The sequence below is a fragment of the Lepidochelys olivacea genome (genome assembly GCF_965140295.1).
Source record: "Lepidochelys olivacea isolate rLepOli2 genome assembly, chromosome: 10".
Lineage (NCBI taxonomy): Eukaryota > Metazoa > Chordata > Testudines > Cheloniidae > Lepidochelys > Lepidochelys olivacea.
The window spans coordinates 69000775-69015108 of record NC_140420.1 but is presented as its reverse complement, the minus strand read 5'-3'; the positions used below and the strand labels follow the sequence as shown (position 1 = coordinate 69015108).

The following is a 14334-nucleotide window of genomic DNA, read 5'->3' as shown; positions in this document are numbered from 1 at the left end:
AGCTGAGACAAGTGCTCTTAGTCATGAGCAAGCTAATGAAGGCAATGGAGTTAGGGCTATGTGGGGCTCACCTCGGGGCAGGACCCAAAGGTGATGGGGGGGGGGGGTGGCTGCACATGGATCACCTGAGGGTGTGACCTGAAGGTGACAGGACAGTTGGGGTGGGGCACTGCACAGAGCTCAGGATGTGGCCTGCTGAAGCATTCCTTCTGGTGATGCTACCAGGCTAGGAAGACTTAGCTCCTGGGGCATTTGAGGCATTTATGTCACTGAGATGATGAGTACAGGGCCCCGCGAGGTGAGTTTGACAGTCACACACTAGAGCAAAGCTGCGCTGTGAGTCACCATTTCATGGGGCGGCCACAAGGTCCTGCTCAGCTGGGGCACAAGGAGGGCGCTTCAGGCCCCAATAGAGAATACCGAGCAGGGAAGGAAAGCCCTTGCAAAGGTTCCGCCTGACCCCAGTGCTGCTTGTTCTCATCCTCTGCACAAGCAGCTTGTGCCCAGATGAGGTGCCAGTACCAGGCCATGGCTGAGCACTACCACAAAGCGGCAGACTGTGGCTGCTCATGGTGCTCACAGCTTCCAGCAAACCCAAGGTAGCAAGTTTGGGACCTTGGGGAGGGAATCTGAGCCCAGCGTCCCAAGAGGATAATGGGATGAGCCTGGAGTGGAGGGAAAGGTATCTAGGCTCAGGGGAGGGAAGCCTGGAGGGTGGGGAAGAGGGACTTGGGACGGCGCTGCACGGAGGCGGGGGAGGTGCTGCTCAGGCCAACTTGGGGTGGGGATTTGGGTACCTACCAGAGCCATCACTGGTATCCCCTCCCCACACCAGATTTCTCCAGTATAAAAAAAGTTAAGCGGGGGGGCGGGGAGGGGTGCCCATACAGGCTGATTTGTCCCAGGCCCTGCTGCTCCCCTGGGGAAGGCCGTGAGAGACAATGTGGGTCTGCTAGTATTGTTTATTGGACTATCTTCTGGTGGTGTAAGGTACAAGCTGTCGAGCGACACAGAGCGCAACTTCAAAAGTGAAATGCCACCCATCTATAAAGAGGTGCCAAAATGGTCTATACTGCATGCATACATTTATGTTTCTAAAACCATATTTAGCCATCTAAATATAAGGACCTCCAATTTTTTCAGGTAAGCTGAGCATGCAGAAAGTCTATTGAAATAGATGAGAACTGCATAGAATTTGTAAGCAGGAAATATTTACATGTACCATAGCTTTGAAAAACAGATTATTTGAATGTAGGTGCTGAGAGGTGGATTCAGGCACCTCACTGTAGACAAGTGGGTGTGAAAATTTGGGGGCCTTTATTTTTATAATGCAAGCAATCCTCTTTCAGGGTTAACTGTCGGCAAATGGTGTTTAAAAATACATCAGGCTGAACAGCATGAATCCCACTACATTATATATATAAATATGCAGTTGGCAGTAACTACATTCCGCTCTATACTAGAGCATGACACCCATGCTATATTTAGTTTAAGCTAAAATTCAAAATGGTGGACTCAGACAATTTAGCATCACTAGTGGTTGTAAAATTTAAGTGGCATAGTGTACTTCAGCACCCACTGATATGTCTATATGAAGCAGCTGCTTATGTTCCCAAATGCATACTGCATAAAATATTTGCTAAGCATCAATCGTTAGAAGCACACCACAACCTCTTTGAAGCAAAAGAGCCAGAAATGTCCAATTTAGCCTGAATTCATCACGTATTACTAAGTAAATTTGTTCAGAAAGCCTTTTATGGAATTCAGATTGCGACTGGGCCCACTTCTGATTTTACATTGATGTGACTCCATTGACTAAAATGGAGTTACTCCCAATTTATGTCCATGTTAAGGCAGAGTTAGATACAATATCTGGTAGATGAAATTCAATGGTGATAAATACAAAGTAATGCACACTGGAAAACATAAGCCCAACTATACACACAAGATGATGGAGTCTAAATTAGATGTTACCATTCATGAAAGAGATCTTGGAGTCATTGTAGATAGCTCTCTGAAAACATTGGCTCAATGTGCAGCAGCCGTCAAAAAGTAACAACGTTAGGAACCATTAGGAAACGGATAGATAATAAAACAGAAAATAATATGTCACTATGTAAGTCTACAGTGTTCCCAAACCTCAAATAATGCATGCAGTTCTGGTTGCCCCATCTCAAAAAAGATGCATTAAAATTGGGAAAAGTACAGAGAAGGGCAACAAAAATTATTAGGGAGATGGAACAACTTCCATTTGGGGAAAGATTAAGGAATCTCTTACTGCTCAGTTTAGAAGAGACTCTTAAGAGAGGATACATTAGAGGTCTATAAAATCATGAATGGTGTGGAGAAAGTGAGTAAAGAAGTGTTATTTCCCCCTTCACAGAACCAGGGGTCACCCAATGAAATTAACAGGCAGCAGGTTTAAAACAAACAAAAATACTTTTTCATACAACACAGTCAACCTGTGGAACTCATTCTCAGGGGATAGTGTGAAGGTCAAAACTATAACTGGATTTTAAAAAAGAATTAGATAAATTCATGGAAGATAGGCCCACCAATAGCTGTCAGCCAAGATGGTCAAGGACACAACCCCATGCTCTGGCTGTCCCTAAGAGCTAGGACTGAATGACACAATGGATCACTCAATAAATTACCCTGTTCTGTTAATTCCTTCTGTGGCATCTGGCACTGGCCCTCGCTAGACATTAGGATACTGAGCTAGATGAACCGCTGCTTTAACCCACTATAGCCACTTTAAGTTCACAGACCATCATCATAGGGCACCATCCAAAGCCTGATGTCATTAGACTCCTCCAAATCTTTGTGAAACATTTGAGCTTTTAAGAGTTTAATTTTGAAAGTTTAAAAATGGAAGATAACGTTTAGAAAATATCTTTTGCATCTGCCACTGATAAAGTCTTTTTTGGGGGCAGACACCCACCTTACTCTTTGTAGAAGAGATATAAGATTCATCTGTTAAAATACAAAATATGATTGGCTGTATAGTTTCAGGTGTCCCATAATGGAGTTAAGTCGAGTTTTTAAAATGTTTTTATTTACACCACTAGATGGAAGTGTAAGGAAACGCATAAACAAGCTAAATAGAACTTACTGAAGAAATGGGAAGTCACCTTCCTTGTCTGCAAGTGGTTTGTAATAGTAGAGTACTGTGCAACAGCTAAGGAGAGAAGGCTAGTAATTAACAGTAGTTTTACAGTAAGTTTTATTTAAATGATTCATTACATTGTTGAAAAATTATTATACACAAATGCTGTCCTGGAAATATTATTTGTGTAAACTACCACCACCTACTTCTCCATAGGCAATGGTGTTTCAGCATTATGCTGAAGCCTTTCTCTAAAAGTTCAGTCTCTGGCATTCAATTCAGCTCCTGTATTCAGCATTTCTTTTGTGTAAGGCGAAGGGCCCCAATCCTGCTCCAATTGAAGTCCATGACAAAGCTTCCATTGAAACCAATGGAAACAAGATCAAGTCCTCTGTCAATGGAAGTTGCATCATTATTCTGAAACTTCCTGGTTAGAAGTCCAGTACAATGATGATGCTCACTGAAACAGATAAAACAGTTCATCATTGTGTTTCTAGAAAGTACTGTAAAAATTCATTCCTATATTTATCAGAGATGTAAGTGCTGACTATACAATTAGAACTATCAATATAGCTTGCCTGTAAAGGTTCTGTAACGAATCTTTATGTAGTATAACCTCAAAGTTGGCTAACTTAGGCACGACATTTAGCTTTTGTAAAACTTGCAATTCACAGAAATAATTTATACTCACATGTTATATCTTCCAGGAAAACTTTTTGCAGTATTACTGCTACAGCATGTCTGCTACAAAGGCAGGCAGGCACCAATTTAGCTTTGATGAAAAGCACAGATTTGGTTTTATGCAACTGTGTAAACAATAAGGGGGTGGGGAAATCAGGATACAGAGTTCTCTCTAAAGTGGCTCACTGACATACATATTACATCATCCATTTGGCTGTACAGGGAATATTTCCAGACAAGCTATGCCGGTAGCCAAAACCTGCCAACCTTGTCTCAGACATCCATTAAGCTTAAAAGCAGCATATCAAATGCAGAACTGCATGTTGGGATCCACCAGTTGGCTTGGATTCCTGCTTATTCACTGCTCCACAGCATCTTCACTGAGGATATTCAGCCACTGTTGTAAGTTGTCCCTTCATTACACATATTCTGCTCATTGTTCCAAGATCACATCTGATGCAAAAGTGTCATCGAAAGAAAACATACACATGAACTGTGTGCAAGAACTTAAAATGGAATTAAAGAAAATGGATGTCCAGAACACACGCAGGACTCTCACAGTCTGGCAGGACAGCATTCAAAACTAAAAGTACTCAGCTCTCTTTTCTTCCTTTCCAACCCTATACCTTTGTTTTAGAGATACTAGTTAGGATACTAACAATTGAAAGGTTTCAGAGTAGCAGCCGTGTTAGTCTGTATTCGCAAAAAGAAGAGGAGGACTTGTGGCACCTTAGAGACTAACCAATTTATCTGAGCATCCGATGAAGTGAGCTGTAGCCCACGAAAGCTTGTGCTCAAATAAATTTGTCTCTAAGGTGCCACAAGTACTCCTTTTCTTTTAAAATTGAAAAAGGAACAGTCAAGAAAATAAACAAAGTGACAATTTCCTGTGCTTTTAATAGGATCATGGCATTCATAACAGATTTAAGAGGTGCAGTGAAGTAACATTAATAGACATAACACTATCTGTTGGCCCTGGAATGAGTGGGTAGGAGAGAGTTAAGAAAAATGGAGTATAGGAGATCTGGGTGAATGTAATACCATATACTTTTTAATTATTTGAGGATCAAAAAGCATTAACTAATTAATAGTCAGCTATATGCCTATTAAGTGTGTCTAGAGAAAAAGAGATGCTTTTTATATACTCAAAAAACCCCAAAACGAGCTAGCTAACATGATTTGAAACACTATTTAGCACCTACAGCTGACAGTAACAGCTCATCTCTAAGTAAGTGTTGTTTCAAATTACGATAGCTAGATCAGGTTTAAAATAAAACAACACCTTTTCCCATTTTAGACAGACCCCTGCTGTTGAGCGTTTAGCACTATTGAATCAGGCTACTGTTATTTACCTAAATATGGATTTAGATATTTAACTTTAGATATCCAAATTTTAAAATGTTGGCTTAAGTTTCATTTGTAAGTTGTATTTGGATAGTTTTAATTTTTAATGATTTCCCCCCGCACACACACAAAAACTTAGTTGTTTTTACAGTGTCTGTAATATTTTTAAAATTTACATTTTTGTGCTTATACTGCATAGTTTTTTGTCAAACTGGATAAAATGTTCTAGCATGCATCTGTTATATATTATACAATTGAAACACTCCGTAGTCTCCTCAGAGATTAGAATAGCCATGTTAAAAGTCTCTATATCCATACTAAAATATCCTTAGTTTCTAAAGGATTCAAATCCTGTGTTAAGAGAATTCTATAATTTACAAGGTAAATTATAACTTGTTTGTTATACACTAAGAAACATTTTGGATCTTACAGTTTTTCACTTCAGTTTGCTTCTGATTCTTTCCTGAAAAATGATGCAATACTCCAAATAAAGGCAATGCAGAATGAGTACTTGCAAGCAACAGATCAATGATAGATGAGACAACAATGTGTTTACAAGAGCAGAAAACATTCTGAATATCAAATATCTGCAGAGTTGTCTGCACTGCTCTGTATCTTTGCCATGAATAGTAGCGCAGAAAAGCGGTATAATTAATCCCCAAGACACAAATGCTTTATAGCTTTTCACTCAAAGTATTGCGCAGATACACATTTACAGCAATCTTTTCTACTGCAATTCACAACAATCTAATCTTTAATTCACACAAAGACCTGCAAGGGGAAGAGTGAAGATATGCATATTAATACCTGCATGTTTCATCAACATAATGTAATCTTTATTTGTGAGTAATTACGGAAACCAGAGAGGGATTAGCCTGTGGCCCAAAGATAAGTTTACTGAAATTAACGTATCATGCCCACAATTGTAAAAGGTGAATTTTGAAACAAATTAAACCAGGTTCTATTTGTGTACAAATTTAGTTACATTCTTATTCTGAAACAAACACTCACTAAGTCAACCACTTACAAAATACTTCAATGTAAAAAGATTAACCATTATGGTTCAAGTTAGGACCTTTTAATTCTTCAAAACACATGAATTTTGGCACCTTAAAAATCAAAGTAACTTTATTTCAGTAATATCAAACATCTAATATTGTGCCTCTTATCCTGAAATCAATGTGTGCTCTGGGTCATTATGCATGTATTCCTCAACATATTTGAGGAAAAACTTCAAAGTCATACATATATGCGGATACAGTTAGAACAAACAACTTTTATTTAAACAAGTGTCTTTTGAAGAGGATTTAAATCCCCCACCCGCAATCAACTTTCCCAGTAGTTATGGTTATTGCAAAGGGAGACTGATTTCATTATTTTAATGAGGAAGTATTCAAGTAGACTGGGCTAAGTATTAAAAACCAACAAATGCTCCCCCTAACTCATTTTAATGGGAGCTGTTAGCATGTAACTGACAGAATGGTCAGGGCCTAGATGGCTAGTAGTACACCAATTTTCCTCAGCACTGCAATTAATACTTAGAGAGAGAGTTATAAAAGCTCTCAAACCAATAAAAAACAAATTCAGAGTTAAGGCTGCTTCTCTTTTAACTTACTTGTCTTTCACTCTGCAAGAACTCTGCTTGCTGAAACAAAAACTGGCAGTTTATACACCAAGGCCCAGATGCCCAAACGTATTTAGGCATCTAGCTCCCACTGAATTCAATGGCAGTTAGGCACCTAAATATGTTTGGGGATTGGCCAAAGGCCTGATTCTTCTTTCACTTAGACCATTTTCAGACTGGCATTGTAACTCCATTGATGCCCATAGGGTTATGCCTCATTTACGCAGATCCAGATGACCAGAGAATCGGGTCCTGAGAATCTCCTTGCTTTTGCCGATTCAGAGTACAAACAAAACAATTATATATTATGCATCCAGGCACCTGTTTCAATGCCAGCTGGGGTACTTTGAGGGTATACTCTGCCTGAAATCAGAGTACAATTCATTAAAATCATAGCAAATATTACTCACTGAGCAGAGTCTGTATAATGGTTGCCAGGAACATAGTGTGCCAGTTCAGTCTACTACCTAGCAGTGAATCATTGACATAACTGACTTACCTAGCCACAATGGCCAACTACTACTAAATATGAACTTTGGTGCACTGTAAGGATCGCAAGTCTTTTTCCTTTCTCATTATATGAGCAAAGTCCATAAAATTGGATGCATTGGTACCTATTATAACCTTAAACCAACTGAGTAAAACATAAAAATGTTGCAATCTAAAGTAGGCAATCCCAAGACAGTAAACGTTAACTTTGCTGTTACTAAGTAAATGCCCAACATTAATAAGTAAATTGGTGCATTTATACATACAGTCTCTTAAACCCAGTAATCCTTCCTCTTCTTATTCCCACCCCTGCCCCCCTAAAGAGCCAGAAATTGTACAGGTAAGGCTGCAAAACTTAGAGACAGTTAGTTTCCTCTGTGAACAGCATAGAAGTGTTGATTTTCTATTTACTATATTCAGTATGCTTAATTTATGTGTCATAGATCTTCTCTTTGTTTGGTAGCTCGGTTGTCTTCTTTGAGGGGTTTTGATTTCTTGTCTGCATTTTTTTTCTTGTTAGTTTTCTCTGGTTTGGTTTTATTTTTTACTTTTTCACTTTCTTCTGCTCCTTTCCCAGGATACACTTGACCTTCTAGAGTTACATCTGCACACCTCTCCTGATTTACCAGAAAGTCTTTGATCTCCCACGCATAGCTCCCATCACGTAGCATATAGATGGCACGATTTGAGCCAACAATAAACCTAGATGAAAAAATACTGTCAATTAGCATTAGGTCTTTGAAGTGCTAAAAACATGATGTTTCATTTAGAGCAATTCCGAGAGTAGGGTGCACTTAGTAGCATTAAGTGGTACATCTGCTTTTTTAAAAAAAAGCAGATAGTGCTCAACCTAAATACACACCATGGCAGCAAGTACAATTTCTTATTAGTCTCTCCAAGAAATTTGCTGTTATACAGCTACGGCTATTAGCTACACATAAAAGTGTTGATATCTTATAATTAAGCCTGCGAGTTTGTCACAGAGGTCACGGATTCTGTGACTTTCCATGACCTCCATGACTTCTGCAGCGGCCAGTGTGCCTGGCTCAGGGGCGGCTCAGGAAGCTCCTGTGCCAGTCGCATCAACCGCTGCTGGTGCAGTCTGGCCACCATGTGCCCAGCAGCAGAGTTTGGGTGTGGGATGGGGCAGGAGGTTGGGGCATGGGATGGGGTGAGGCAGATTCTGGGCAGCGCTTACCTGGGGGCTCCCCAGAAGTGGTGACATCCCCTTCGCTCAGCTGCTAGGTGGAGGCATGGCCAGGCAGCTTTGTGGGCTGCCTCTGCTCAGAGCGCTGGCTTTGCAGCTCTCATTAGCAGGGAACCATGGCCAATGGGATCTTCGAGGCCAGTGCCTGCAGGCTGAGGCAGCAGACAGAGCTTCCTGGCCCCCCTGCTTAAGACACAGCTGAGCGGGGGGGGAAGGAAGGAGGTGGTGTCGCCGCCTCCAGGGAGCCCCCCAGGTAAGCACCGCCCAGAGCCCGGCTCACCCCGTCCCGGGCCCCAACCCCCTGCCCCCTCCCACATCCAAACTGAGTCTGCTGCCACTGATGCTGGGAGGGAGGTGGGGAGAGGCGTGGAGGCAGGTAGGCAAATGCACCCCCGCGAGTTTTAGTCATGGGTATTTTTAGTAAAAGTCAGAGACTGGTCACGGGCCATGAATTTTTGTTTACTGCCCGTGACTTTTACTAAAAATATCTGTGACTAAAACATAGCCTTACTTATAATAAATACTCATTAATATGTATAAAACAAAGCAAAGAGGAAAGTGAAGAATATAAGCTCAAAAACTAAGTAAGAACCAGGACATTAAATTATCTAATGTTTGTGGCTGTATTGAGACTTGGTGCCTTCAAGGAAACCACAGAAAGACACATTTGCCTATGTTTCAAAAATGTGGTTGATGAATACTTAAGAATATATGAAAAATATTACAAAATTCCATTAAGTAGCTCATAAATAAACTGCCAACATGCATTAAATTCTTTCACATAAAAAGAAATAAACAGTATTCCATTACTGGTTGTAAGATCAATATAACAACAGAACTTTGTCTGCCTCCTCATCAGCACAGACAATCTATCATCCTTCTATTTCAAAAAGATCTCTGAACGTTTATTTTTAGTAAAAGGAATTAAAAGCTTAGTGGTGACACAGACTTCCAGGTGCAATGCTTTCCCATCAAGCACATAAATAATTACAATTAAAAAGACATATGGCTGGATTGAGTTAGAGAAAGGCTAGGCCATACAGACACTATGACTAAGGGCTGGTCTACACTATACAGTTAGGTCGACATATGGCAGCTTATGTCAACCTAATTATGTCAACGTCTACATTACAGCCTTCCTCCCACTGATGAAAGTGCCCTACCACGCCAATATAACAACTCTACCTCCATGAGAGGTGTAAGGGTTAGTTGGTATAGTTAGGGCAACACAGTGTCTGTGTAAACGCTGCGTCCCTTACACTGGCTGTCTTGTCAATTTCACAGCAGGCAAAAGAAACCCCCTGCTCCCTGCAGAGCTGGGCGGCTGGACCCTGCCCCCGGCTGAGAGCCAGGGCAAGAAGCCCAGGTGGCTCCCTGCCTGCTCCTGGCACTACTGGCAGGAAGCTACCAGCGGAGCTGAGAGACTGGGTTCTCAGGTCCCCACACTGCCCCTCTTAGGTTGGTGGAAGCGCTGCTGGTGAGGATGCACACCACTGACCCAAAGAGGGTAGTGTGGACATGCACCACCACAGAGATTACTTCGGTGGCTGTAAGTCGACCTCATAAAGGTTGACTCATGTTTATAGTCTAGAGCAGGGATCGGCAACGTTTGGCCCGCGGCCCGGCAGGGTAAGCCCCCCGGCAGGCCGGGTCGGTTTTCCTGCTGCGTCCGCAGGTTCAGCTGATCGCAGCGCCCATTGGTCACAGTTCACCGTGTCAGGCCAATGGGGGCTGTGGGAAGCAGCGCAGGCTGAGGGATGTGCTGGCCGTGATTTCCCGCAGCTCCCACTGGCCTGCAGCGGCGAACCGCAGCCAGTGGGAGCTGTGATTGGCCAAACCTGCAGATGCGGCAAGTAAACAAACCAGCCTGGCCCGCCAGGGTAATGCAGGACAAACGTTGCCAATCCCTGGTCTACACATACCCTAAGTCTTAAAAAGCTTTGTATAACCGACCACATTACTACCAAGGAGGCTTGAAGGAAGGTTAAAAAGGTATAAACAGTGATTTAGGAGAGCAAAGGGACTGAGAGAAACAGAACAGCTTTGAAGAACACCCTGAGAAAGAAACATCAGGGTCCTGTCAAAGCAATACAGAACTTTGAAGACAATTGTTTACCTTTGTACATCATAGTTTGCATTGAAGAGACTGCCCTGCCACAGGCTGGTAATTTCCTCAGTCTCCTTTTCAGTGGGATTTCCTGACACTGTGACAAACATCATAAGAGTCTTCCCTTTTTTGGTCATTTTCAGGATACTTTCAGGCTTGCTTGGATCAATTTCGGAGAAGTCTATTGGTGCTGATGGCCTTTTGTGTTCAGGAAGATCTCCCTCTTCTATGTCATCATCTTTCTGTTTTGAAACAAACAGATTTTAATTACATATTAAACTTAAGATGCCACCTCGATATAAACTCCAACCTATTGCAAAACTATTCTTTTGATATTTGTCACTGTTTAGCTTAGAGAATTATTAGAGGCTGCTTGTGATAAAGAGAACGTTGGGATTGATTTAATGATGAGGATTCCAAAATAAAGACAAATATAGCAAATTGCATCTCCTGAACTCTTTACTGGGAGACTGCTCCAACTCTTAAGTGGTATTTACTGACCTTCTGTGAATCCTTCCCTTCCCTCCCCATCACCTTATATATGCCACATGCTTAGGGAAGAATTCTGCCCTTATTCACACCCCTGAAGTCCCACTGACTTCAATAGGGATACAAGGGTAAAAAACTACAAACAAAATTTGACCCATTCATTGCATACTACATAAGAAATGTAATTTAATTGGCACCAAGACAGTTACGTCATCCACATGCTCTATATACTCATTTATGCAAGACACAAAGAAGCAATAAACACTTCAATGCATCTTGTATACTTTGTGGAAAAAACAAAGGCAGTGTTGCAATGTACGTGTACACACCCACCCACCCACCCTCTTAAGCGTTAGTAGCTTTTTTTTTTTTTTTTTTTTTTAATTTAGGTCTCCTGTACATTTACCTTCATTTCTACACCATGCCCTATACCATCTTATGTATCAGGTATTATCCTCTGACCACAAGATGGAGACAGGAAAAGACAATGCAATGTATCTTCCCCTTTAAAGAGGCTGGTTTGGATGAATGAGTGCAGCTGTCTTCCTGTCTGGAACAAGTGGAGTTTGCTTTTATACTGATTGACCTAAGTTTTTAAATTGAATCTCTATCACAATGTTGTTCTCCAGTCTTTTACTTTGGGGAATTAGAGTGTCACTTCTTAAATAGGTATTTAAGCTTTTCCTTCTTCAGTGCTTGCAAACTAGTTTTGATTGAACTTTTGTGAGTTGTGTATACAAAGCATGGCAGGAGGGAGGAGAGAATAGTTGCCTAATGAATTGAGCTCAGAAATTCTAACTGTGTTCCCAGCTCTGCTACTGATTTATTGTGTGGCCTTGAGTAAATCATTTATGGTGGATTTTTCACAAGCAACTAAGTGATTTAATACCACAAACCCCATGGGAAAAAACAAAAAACCACACTTCTGAAAATCCCATCTTTATTCTCTCTGTCTTAGTCCCCATTCCTGCAAATTGGGAATAGCACTTTTTGGGGATGCTGAGAAAAGCCATGTTTGTAAAGTATTGTGAAAGCATAAAGCATATTACTGAGAAATAATTTTTAGGAAACAGAAAAGCAATTCTCAGTACAATTTTAAAATTAGCTTAAGCCCCACAAATGTAGCTTATTTTGTACTTGTGAAAAGGGGAGCTAGGAATACAAAGTTTCAGCTAACCCTTATACATTACACAAACTGGCTAACACATGCCTGTTAATATCCATTAGCTGAATGGCTGTGAACATTTATTCATGTTCTCAAAGTAGTATTGCTTTGGTTTGAGTAAGTGTAACCTTCCATCAAAAGGAGTGATTGACAGCTTCTCCACATGGCACTTCAGCACTTGAAGACCTCTCAGAAAGCTTTATAAGAGATACATATTGTGAAGTCCAAAACTACTAACTGAAAGCAAGACAAATAAGTGATTTTCAAGTTTAAAATGAATACGTACGTCTGCCAGGCAAGTATGAACATGAAGTTTCACAAACAAAGTACTAAATGGATTAAATGATACACATACATTTCTTCTTTATCTGTTTTCTCCTCACATACCCCTTCCTAAAATGAACTCTCTCTATTATTGATTTCCACATACTGTATTGTATATATTTCTATTACAGAATTAGCCAAAGAAACTACGATGATTTATGAATTTAGCTCTGAGCCAAGTCTGGGGAATGCCGAAGTTTAAAATTAGTGCAAGAATAAATGGTTTTAAAGAATACAGGTTTTAGCCATGGAAAGAATTCTGCCGCAGATTTTGGCTCCACTTCTAGCTCTCTTACGCTCTTCAGGCTATACAAAGTAGAAGGAAAGCAACCGTGGAGGGGCTGTTAGAGATTACCCTGACATTTTGGAACCCTTGGGTGGCATAAAGAAGATGTAGTGTGCTCTATGCTACTTGCCCCCCCCCCAGTATAATGGGAAAGGCCTGAGCACAATGCGTGCTGGCCAATCACTGCCCTCTTTAACTCCCCCTGGAGCCATTAAAAGCATAAATTAAAAACCCTTAAACTCCTTTAACTGTTACATGTCTGGTTCAGTCCCATGTGCTCGCAGGTTTGAGACAGGCATAAAGGGGGCTTAGTGGTAAATTTGCCTTCCTCATCTGTGTCAAGAATGAGTTCAGAACAGTTGAAGATTATGCCCTGTGTATATAAAAAGATATATGGTAGATTATTTTAGGATGAATGCAAACTTTATTTAATAATCAGGAATTAATCCTCAACATCCCGGTGAGACCGGCAAATATTCTCATTATACAAGTGGGAAAGCTGGGGGTGGGAGGGCCGTAAAATAACTTGTCCAAAGCCACCCAGTAAGTTAGGAGGAGTCAGGAAGTATTAAAATTCAAATCCTGGCTCAGCTAACACCACAACCATTCTTCCATATGGTCTCATTTTTATCAATCACATTCTCTGTTATAACGCTCCTTTTCTTCCCTGCCCTTTATCTGCCACTTCCAGTTTCCTCATCCCACACATTTACAACTACTTCAAATTTCCCTTCCGACACCCAGAAGGTTGGGGGAGGGGGTGACAAAGGCAGGGGGACATGAAGAGGAGGAGGAGAGTGCACATATAGCCCTCTTACAAACTCTTCAGCCTCGCAAGGCCTGTGTGCTCTTTTGGCAGCCCCCTGGGAAGGCAGGGTGTGACTCCCACTTTCCAATCCTTGCTGTTGGTTACCATAGAGATAGGAAACACTAAAAAAATAAGGACAGGTTTCAGAGTAACAGCCGTGTTAGTCTGTATTCGCAAAAAGAAAAGGAGTACTTGTGGCACCTTAGAGACAAATTGGTTAGTCTCTAAGGTGCCACAAGTACTCCTTTTCTTTTTAAAAAAATAAGGCTGTTCACAAGGAACTATATTAGCTAGTCATGATTACCATCATTTTAAACCAAGGGTTAAATCATGTTTTAACATCATTTTAGTTAAAACATTAGGTTACATAATTTCTAATGCAGTGCTTTTTTCCTGTAGACAACGCCTTAGTGCCAGTTCATAGAACGAGAAGTCTAGAAGCTGTTCAACAAAAATACTCAATTCAGCAGAATCAGCTGGCTTTTCTCCTCTCTGCAAAAATCTCCTGTGTGAAAGGCACATGCAAAAACCAGTTCCCACACTTTGACTTGGAACCCTGTGTAACTGGGTACAGATAAAAGTGATATATTTTCACCTCTGCTGTTTTCAAAAACTGAACAAAACATTCTGGATAAGAACCATAGGGGAAGGAATGGAATCAGAAGGCTCTGTGGCATTTGGGAGAGGCAAATAGAAAAGACAGC

At 41.0% G+C, this 14334-nt stretch overlaps 2 protein-coding genes across 4 annotated transcripts in view; one reads left to right on the top strand and one right to left on the bottom strand.

Annotated features, from left to right (window-relative positions):
* Nucleotides 1-14334, top strand: part of LOC311527959 (uncharacterized protein) — a 29546-nt gene that overhangs the window by 5475 nt on the left and 9737 nt on the right. The window lies entirely within an intron of this gene.
* The window catches only part of MESD (mesoderm development LRP chaperone), a 121819-nt gene continuing 113486 nt past the window's right edge, over nucleotides 6002-14334 (bottom strand). For both annotated transcript variants that reach the window (XM_084642464.1, XM_084642463.1), the window contains 2 exons: nucleotides 10568-10800; nucleotides 6002-7946 (listed from right to left, as the gene is read on the bottom strand). In XM_084642464.1, the coding sequence (XP_084498590.1) occupies nucleotides 7682-7946; nucleotides 10568-10800 (498 nt within the window). In that variant the 3' untranslated portion in view covers nucleotides 6002-7681. The remainder of the gene's footprint in view (nucleotides 7947-10567; nucleotides 10801-14334) is intronic.